The sequence below is a fragment of the Chiloscyllium plagiosum genome, chromosome 1, assembly GCF_004010195.1.
Source record: "Chiloscyllium plagiosum isolate BGI_BamShark_2017 chromosome 1, ASM401019v2, whole genome shotgun sequence".
NCBI classification, from domain to species: domain Eukaryota; kingdom Metazoa; phylum Chordata; class Chondrichthyes; order Orectolobiformes; family Hemiscylliidae; genus Chiloscyllium; species Chiloscyllium plagiosum.
Genome location: NC_057710.1, coordinates 132969882 through 132979729, shown reverse-complemented (window position 1 = coordinate 132979729; position 9848 = coordinate 132969882). Strand labels below are relative to the sequence as shown.

At 39.6% G+C, this 9848-nt stretch overlaps 1 protein-coding gene across 34 annotated transcripts in view; it reads left to right on the top strand.

The window, feature by feature from the left end:
• ank2b (ankyrin 2b, neuronal) overlaps positions 1-9848 on the top strand; it is an 892118-nt gene that overhangs the window by 838574 nt on the left and 43696 nt on the right. For all 34 annotated transcript variants that reach the window (XM_043697402.1, XM_043697316.1, XM_043697278.1 and 31 more), the window contains one exon: positions 6790-6870. In XM_043697402.1, coding sequence (XP_043553337.1) covers positions 6790-6870 — 81 coding nt within the window. The remainder of the gene's footprint in view (positions 1-6789; positions 6871-9848) is intronic.

The following is a 9848-nucleotide window of genomic DNA, read 5'->3' as shown; positions in this document are numbered from 1 at the left end:
CTTCAACATATTGTCTAGCTATCACCATTGTTAACAGCTAACCCGAGAATGCAACTTTATAAAAAAAGGGTTTTGTGATTTACACATGAAAGAAGTGAAACTATCACTGTGTTCTAACAGATGAAAGGCTTAACAGTTACATCACACTGCAAATTTTTGCTATAAATTCTGTGTTAAGATTGAGCCCTCCACAATCACCTGATGAAGGAGCGTCGCTCCGAAAGCTAGTGTGCTTCCAATTAAACGTGTTGTACTATAACCTGGTGTTGTGTGATTTTTAACTCTGAGTATGGAGGCTTTGTTCAAGTCCCACCTGCTCTAGAGGTGTATAATAACAGCTCTGAACAGATTGTTTATTACTTACATAAAGTTGTTTGGGGAAACGCTACTGGTGTTTGGGTGAAGGTAAACCACCTTAACCAAATAAACCTTAGTTAACATATGCTTGAAACTGGTATAGATTCATCTTCCCATGGCTTAAATAAAATAACAGAAGTACTATTCCCTCCAGAAGTTCAATTTAAAAAAACACTATTCAAAATATTCACAAATAACATGATTTTTATTCAACTGCCAGAAGCTCTCCCATTACATTACTAAGGAAGTTGAAGGAGGCGGTATTTTCTCACAGTAAGTTATAAGTAAAGTGTGATAGGAATGATTAGAGGAAGAAAATGAGATTTTCGAGTGACATTTGTTACAGAAACGATTTGGCATTCGACGAGCAACTTAGTGGTTCAGCACCCATATTCTACCTTGACAAATTATGGAATTGAACTCCATAAACCTAGTTTGAATCAGAGTGATTCAATAACACCCACCAAAAAGGGGAACCTGCCATCTCTTCTCAGTCTGATTTACACATTACTCCAGTCTCACTCGGTGTGGTGAGTCAATAACATTCAAGAGAAATTAGAGAGATTTAGTAAATACTGTTTTGCCTGTGTTGCCCTGCCCACATTCCACAAATAACTAAATAAAACAGATGTTTAATCAACATATTTTATTTTGCCTGCAGAATGCTTCAAGAAAATATTTTCCATGATATTTGCAATTTATGTGGATATTTTTGTCAAGCAACTGAAACGGTGATACCCAAATATATATTGAATATAAAAATGATACCTTTGCTGACTATGGTGGAACAATGTTTAATGTTTAAATTTACATTTCATAGTAAAGGAGCGCACGTATTTTCCAATTTGAGTTGGGTATTGAGTCTTTAAGCTAAAACTCAGCAGCACATGTGACAATGAGCACCTAACTATCAATCTGATACTGAGATTCATCACTATAATCCACATATAAGAGTTTAGATTAGCATAAAGATTCTTGCAATCTTATGCTGGAGGTCCCACAGAAGAGTGATGAAACCACAAATTAATAACATGAATGATTTTTAAAGTGGTAACAGCAGTTCTGTGGTTTTTCCACCCAAGTGACATCAGATAAGTGGGAATTACTTTGCAGATGTTCAGCCCTTGCATATTTCGAGGTGGGTTGAGTAAAGCATTACACTCAATTGTATTTGATTTTTCAATCTTGGTTTGGGTGTGCAGAGGCTAGACAAACTTGGCTGCTCCAATCCAGCTTTAAAAGTGGCCTCCCACACATTATATTTTTGGTCAAGGGAGCATAGACTGGATTTGGAATTGGGCTGGACAACGCTGGATGTGCAGAGGGGGCTGTTGTTTACCCAGGCAGGGCTGGACAAATTTTGCACGTGGCCTCTGGTGCTGTTTATAAATGAAATTTCAGAAGAAATAATAATTCAAATGAGGACAGAGTTTTCTTTAAAACAAAATTAAAACATAAAGGATTCCTTCTGCTATCACCCCTCACTCCGTATCCATACTCTGTACACACATGCCTGGCAATCACACCCTCCATACCAACCCATGCTTCTGTATACACCTCCCATACCAAATTATGCCCTGTAGCCACCTGCCATGGCTTATCATTCTTTCTATATCATTGTATTTTATGTATCAACAATTCATGCTCCTCAAACCTGCTCTGCCCTTAGTCTTTCCTGTAGTCTTTCCCGTAGTCCTTTATAGTCCCAAGATCAACTCATCTTCCCTAAACCTACAACCTTTACTTTTCCTCTTCCATGACAATTCACCTTCCACCATGAGTGTTTTATGTGTGTTACATATGTATCAGAAGGCATGCTGACAGAAAATAATTTTATTTATCTACTAAAGTGTCACTATTGGAAAAATACACTCATTTATAAAAGATTTCAGTGCATTAACCTTCTTTCAAATAATCTATTATTTTAAAAATACATCCCACTTACATGCTTTATCCCCAGTACATGCAAGCATTTCTATAGTGATTGTAACGAGGTCAGGCAGATGGACATCATAGAATATGAGTTCCCTGATTTTTGGTGTTAACCTGGTCCAATCAGGGAGCTAGTTGACAGATATAAACAGGAGTGTCAGAGGTTCTGTTTACTCTGAGAGCTGGCTCTGAAGAAGCCGGACCAGTGATAAGGATTCTCCATGTGTAAATAAAGGGTGATTGGTAACGGGATACTGGCCTCTGGAGTTATTTCAATTTCCATTTATGAACTGTTGGTGCTGTCTGTCAATGTTTGATAGACACAGTGTTGTGAAAATGATAGTTTGGGGATCATTGCAAACGACTCTTATAATGGTTATGTCAACAGGAACAATGAAATACCTGGCCAGTGTTGTTTATTTTGACTCCATACTATTAAGTTCAGTTAATAGTTCCTTTACAGTGTTGTCAGCTTTGTCAGTTGAAATCATAATCTCAGTCATCAGCGAAGTGGTGGAATGAGTTGTCACCTGGGCTATCACCAGAAATTAACCGTCCCATTTATGCTCAGTTTCTATTCTGCCAGCACTATTCAGCTTGTTATAGTCTAAGTGAAAATCTGAACAAAAGCAGTGAGGAGTGAGTGGCATTTTAATTAACTGTGGCATCAAGGTGCCATGGCAAAACAGAGGTCAGTGGAAATCAGGAGAAAAACTCTTTGCTGTTCATACCTAGCACAAATGAAAGATCGTCGTGGTTGTTGAAAATCAATTTTCTCAGCCTCAGGCCATCACTGCAGGAGTTTCTCAAGACTGAGGCTCAATGACCTTCAGCTGCTTCATCGTTACCTTCCTTCTGCCATTGCATCAGAAATGTAGATGTTTACTGATGATTGCATAGAATTCAGACCATGCACGACACCTTAGGTATAGAAGTAACCCATGGCCTGGACAATATCCAGGCTTGATCTGACAAGTGGCAGTTAATATTTACACCACAAAAGGGCCAGGTATTGCCTCCACAAGAAAAGGTCAAGCCATTGACCCTTCAATGGTGTTACCATTGTTGAATCCCACACTGTCAAAATTTTGTAGTTATAGTTGGCCAGAAACTGAGCTCAACTAGCCATATACATACTGCAGCTGGCCATATAAATCAAATATCAATTCAGAGATAAGGAATTCTGTAGCAGATAATGTACCTCCTGTCTCACCATAATCTGTAAGGCAGAAGTCAGCTGTGTGATGAAGAATTCTTTATTTGCATGGATGAGTGGAACTTCAACATTTAAGGGGCTTGATACTATCCAAGACAAAGCTACCAATTTCAACATTTACTGCTTTCACCATTGATCAAAAATGGTTACAATGTGTTTATCTATAGGATGAACTAAGTAACTCACCAAGACTCCAATGATACCACCTTCCAAATCCATGACATCCGTCAACTAGAAGTATAAGGCAGTAGATGCATGGGAACACCATAGTTAGTTCAGTACGTTTCTGGTCAGTAGTAAATCAAAAATGTTGATAGTGATGATAAGGTAGGGGACAATTATGAGATTATCTCTTGGTCAGAAAGGTCATTGCCTGACACTTCTATGCTTAGAATATTATATGCCATTTATCAATCCAAGCCTGAATGTCGTCAAGATCTTGTTGCATTTGGATAGGGTTTGTTTCATTACCTGAGGAATTGCAAAGTCATTGAACATTATGCAGTCATCGTCATGCATTGTGATGAAAGGAACTTCATTGATAAAGTAGCCCGAAGTTGGTTAGGCCTAGAAGTGTACCATTAGGAACTCCAATGTGATGTCTTGTGGCTGATCTGGTTGATTTTCATTAACCAAATTACTTGATGCTGGAGTTCCTGATGCACATTCAGTCAAATGCTGCTTTTATGTTAATAGCAGGTAGATTTACCTTTTGATCTTAGCTCTTTTGTTCATGTTTTAGGACCAAGGCTGTAATGAGGTTCGGAGTTGAATCAGCCTGGCAGAGCCCAAACTCAGCAGCAATGAGCAGGTTATTGAGCACTGTCAATAACGTCTTCCTTCAATTTTCTGATTGATAGTAGAGGGATAGGGCAAGTTGTGCTTTTGTGGGCAGGAGGTATCTGAGCAATTTTCTACATTACCATGGAGATCCCAGTGTTGTAGCTGCACTGGAGCAGCTTGGCTAAGAGAATGTGCTTCAGAATTTGCCAATCATCTGTACTATTGCCAGAATGTTGTCAGGGCCTCTGGCCTTTGTAGTGGTCAATGTTTTTATCTGTTTCTTAAGATCTAGTGAATGTGGAAATAAATCACCATTCCTTCACCGATGTGGTGACAACATCTGCAACTCAATTCCTAACAGTATTGTGAGTGACCCTGTGCCCCAAGGACTGCAACATTTCAAAAAAATCAGCTCACCACCATGCTAACCAAGACAGTTAGGGATGGGCAATAAATGCTGACCTGGTCAGCAATACCCCACAGTTAATGAATGATTTTTTTAAAAATGCATTTCTTTATACATTGATGAACCTTACATTTTAAAACTGCAGAGGCAGAGTTCCTTCCTCCAAAGGAAGATTTTACCTCTTCAAAAGGCTCCACTGGCTCTAAGAGAAATGCACTGAGAACAGATCTGCTCTCACTTGGTCTAATCTCAGTCTGAATTCACACTGTAGTGACTCCAAAATCCAATTTCATCAGAGACAGTTGGTCATTTAAATTCTTTGATTCTATGATTTAAATAGCTCAATGTGTGTGGGTCAGCACAGGCATGAACTGCAGAGCAACCCAATTCTGCCCATATAAAATTCAGAAATGCTAGGTCTTGGAGTGGGACTTGAGATTGTCAACTTCTTGAATTTTTGCTATCAGTTGTGACAAAATCTGGGCCTATTACATCTATGGTTTGAATGCTTGCACATTTGCAAGCTCAAGCAATATAATTTTCTGATTGAATTGATGGAATATAACGCATGGATCTTCCAACTGAAGTTTACAGCAATGTTGAGATGTTCACCATTGTTGCATTAATGGGATCCTGATGATACTAACATGCAAACTTCAAACTTCCAATGGGCAAAATTATGCTGCCCGGAATCCTGTGCGAATACCTCTAAAATTGATCTCGTCATTGGAGACTTGGGCTTGACATGCTGAACTTGCCCAGAAATTTAATCTGAGATACCTACACCTATCAATCACAGGTTTAGGATGTGAATTGGGAGTGTTTAATAGCAGAAGTTATATTAGAAAGGATTTTAAATTTACTCATAAGTCAAAATTGTGAGCAGTGTCTGATCCCTCCTTACCCGCATGTCTAAACTCATCACAGTCCACCTTACAAATTCCCCACCTCACCCATCATCCACCTATCCACCACCCCACTGAAGTTCAAGAGTATAAATATATCAACATATTTAGAAAACAAAACGAAGTCCAATACCTGTCAACAATTTGATAAAGTTGTAATACCAATTATTTTGCCACCAATTCATTTTAAGTATATTTTACTTTAAAGACTTCTTTCACAATTGCTTACATTAATTAAAGATTATGCAGCTTCACAGACAAGTTTTTAAAAGCTTTTTAAACATTAAAAGATGTTTAACAAAGATGATAAGAAAATAATATTTCTAATCATAATTAGTGAAATTGATATATAATTCTTGAAAAAATAGTTTTACCTGAATATATTGCACACCAAATGTTTGGTGAACTTGCATTGCCTTTGTAATGCAAGTCCCACAAAAGATTTACTTGCATGCTTTGCTCTATGTTTAAGTTGTGGGTTACAATTTAAACTCAAATCCCAAAATCTACTTGAAAGTTTTCCCAACAGACAACACAAGACAGTCTGGTGCAGTGACTTAGGAAACTTAAAATATAAAAAATACGTATTAAAGCAGGGCAGAGACTTTACGGATGAACTACAACTCTTGCTTTCTGGTCCAGCTGAGGGCAAGGATTGACATTCAGTCTTTGATCTCTGTCTAATATTTGGCTGGTCTCCTGCTTCCATTCAGACAGAGGATAACTTTACTTTCAAACTTGATCTGTGCCTTGGTCACAGAAAGTTGTTCAGTGCCTCAACCAGTGACATAATCAATTACATGATTGCATTCTTGTGGAGATTAAGTGAGGTTTATTGCTAATAGACAAAGAGGACTGCTGTGATAATTTCTTGATAAGAGCTAATGAGCTTGAAGAATACTAACTCAGCTTTATTCAGCCTTGGAAGTCTGGATGTTCTCACCATCATGAAATGGAAATTGAAGAATTTAATCCAAATTCTTTTTAGTTGCGAGTATGTTTTGTATCCCTTCACTCCAAACTGGTTTGTCAGCGCTATTTAACTTTGCAACCATACTTAAAGGGAAAACTTGATTTAGTAGTACACTTTGTTAACAATATTTATCAATTGCCTGCTTTGCCACAGAATACCTGTTTTATCCTAACTGTTTTACACAAGTTGTTACTGTTCTTTCTTTTCTTAATTTAAGCTGTAGATGCTCAGGACGACTCTGAAAGAGCTGAGCAAAGGCTGTACCTTATTGCTGACCATCTTGGATTCAGCTGGACAGGTAAAACTCATAAAGCAGTACCTTTGTGCATTAATTTCAGAACAATGCCTCTATTGAAGATTGAACAGGCAGTTGAAATGAGGACTTTTCCCTTTCTTCTTCTTTTAGTTTCCATATTTCTCACACCCTTATGCACTGACAATAGGATTTGGTCTGTTTGTTCCTTCTGTAAATGCTCACAGGGAGATGCAAAAGAATGCATTAGGCTAATTGATTGAACCCTTGTCGATACGGAATTACCTGGGTTCCTCTCTCTACTGTCACATATTGGCACAGCTGAGACTGAAAGTTCACTGTTTTGGGAATGGTGTTTATAAATCTATGCAAAATCACTCAGCACCCTGTTCAGTGGAGGAGCAAGACTCTTCATAACCAAAATCCTAAAACAAAACATTAACATATGAATTTTCTTCTGTGGTTGTAAGTTATTGTACATGTGGCAGCTGTGTAGTACGCAATAGCTATTACTTTCAAAACTGGTGCGGCATGTTCCTGGTGGTTTGCAAGGTATTAAATACAAGATTGGTGTGGCGAAGGTGAAATGGATCTACATTTTAAATGACAAGTATATGGTTTGTACCCAGCATTTGAATTCTGAGATTAAAGTTGCCATTCTCCATCATTCCAATCATTTTTTCTCATTCCACATAATGCTGTTACAAAGAATTCTGTTTAATATTCCTTTTTCTCTGTGCAGTGATAGTGGTTTAATTTTGTAGTGTGTTTGTTTAAATAAGAAGCACTGATGTGATCTTAGGGAAGTGAGAGAATCCCTTGGGAAAACATATTGAGCCGATCACAGTGGGATATAGAATATATGGGAGTGATTTTTACACAGTCCTATCAATGGGTGTGAAGACAGTGAGGCCAAAAAAGCCAAGGTGCTAAAAGTGCCATCTCAAACTGTCCACAGTTTAACCATCCCAACCTTGCTCCCATCAGAATTTTACCAGCAGTGATGGTGGTGTTCCAATTCAGGCCCCACTTCATTGTCCCATCACCACTGAAATTTAACTGGAGGCTGCCAGTGATGTTAAGAAAGAGGATTCACCCTTATGTCTTTAGGCCAACTGGAGTGCCCTTGCAAGGCATTACCCTCCCCAACGCTCCCCTCTCCCTTGAGGCCTGTCAAACCCTGCCCCCTCAACCATGTTATCAGAGCCTGACTATTATTGTTTTCAGTACAGATTCCAGCACCTGCAGTAATTGGCTCCTACCTGGCATGAGGACAAAGTGAGGACTGCAGATGCTGGAGTACCAGAGTTGAAAAATGTGATGCTGGAAAAACACAGCAGGCCAGGCAGCATCCGAGGAGCAGGAGAATCGACGTTTCGGGCATAAGCCCTTCTTCAGGAATCCTACCTGGCATGACCCTAGTTATCATGATGTAACATAGCTTGCCTCCCTCAAAGTCTGAGGGCTGCACTGGCAGTGGCCGCTACAACAAATGGTGCTGCTAGTACTGGAGAGCTGCAAGTCTCTGTTTGCCCACCTGTTCCCTGAGGCAGGTCTTCTTGCCCAGGTTAGTTCGGGTAAATACAGGAATGATGTTCACAATGACAAGGGAGTGCAGAACCAAAGGTCACAGCCTAAGGATGAGGAATAGGCCTTTTAGCACATGGATGAGGAAGAATTTCTTCACCTGGAGAGGTGAACCTTGGAGTTCTCTGCTGCAAAAAAACTATTGAAGCCAAAAAATTGAATATTTTCAAGATAGATGTAGATACAGGTTTTAGGACTAAAAGGAACAAGGTATATGAGGAGAAATGGGGAATAGAGTACTGAGCTGGATGATCGATCCTGGCCATGTTGAATGGTAGAGTTGGCCCAAAGGGCTGAATAGCCTACTTTTGCTCCTATATTCCATGTTGCTACATTTTGATGTCCTTGAAGGACAGAAGTGTCATGTCAAATCTATTAATGGCCAGTTGGTTATTAAGTGGCTATGCAGCAGCTATTCTGCTTGGTGGCCTCAATCCCACCCAGATTTTTACCCAGAGGCAGCACCTCATAAAATATAGATAAAAACCTCTATTCCTGATGAAGGGCTTTTGCCCAAAACGTCGATTTTCTTGCTTCTCGGAGGCTGCCGGACCTGCTGTGCTTTTCCAGAGCCACTCTAATCGAGACCCCATAAAATATAGCCTGTAGTTGCAATGAAATGGGCATTGACATTTCGTTGATCAGTGATGTTTCTTCATCTAGTAATGGGCCATGCTGTTGCCCTCAATAACTCCCATTCAAGATGAGATTGTCTATATCAATGAATGAATGACAAGAATGAGCTGGTAATACTTGTTTCTCGACTGTAATTGGCAGATTTAATGAGGACTTTTGTTTTTGGATGCTGCTTATTATTCTAACTTCAGCAAGGCATTTGATAAAGTTCCCCATGGTAGTCTCATTCAGAAGGTCAGGAGGAATGGGACACAGGGGAACTTAGCTGTCTGGATACAGAATTGGCTGGCCAACAGAAGACAGCGAGTGGTAGTAGAAGGAAAATATTCTGCCTGGAAGTCTGTGGTGAGTGGTGTTCCACAGGGCTCTGCCTTTGGGCCTCTACTGTTTGTAATTTTTATGACTTGGATGAGGGGATTGAAGCATGGGTCAGCAAGTTTGCAGACAACACAAAGGTTGGAGGTGTCGTTGACAGTATAGAGGGCTGTTGTAGGCTGAAGTGGGACATTGACAAGATGCAGAGATGGGCTGAGAGGTGGTAGATGGAGTTCAACCTGGATAAATGCGAGATGATGCATTTTGGAAGGTCGAATTTGAAAGCTGAGTACAGGATTAAGGATAGGATTCTTGGCAGTGTGGAGGAACAGAGGGATCTTGGTGTGCAGGTACATAGATCCCTTAAAATGGCCAACCAAGTGGACAGGGTTGTTAAGAAAGCATATGGTGTTTTGGCTTTCATTAACAGGGGGATCGAGTTTAAGAGTCGGGAGATCTTGTTGCAGCTCTATAAAACATTGGTT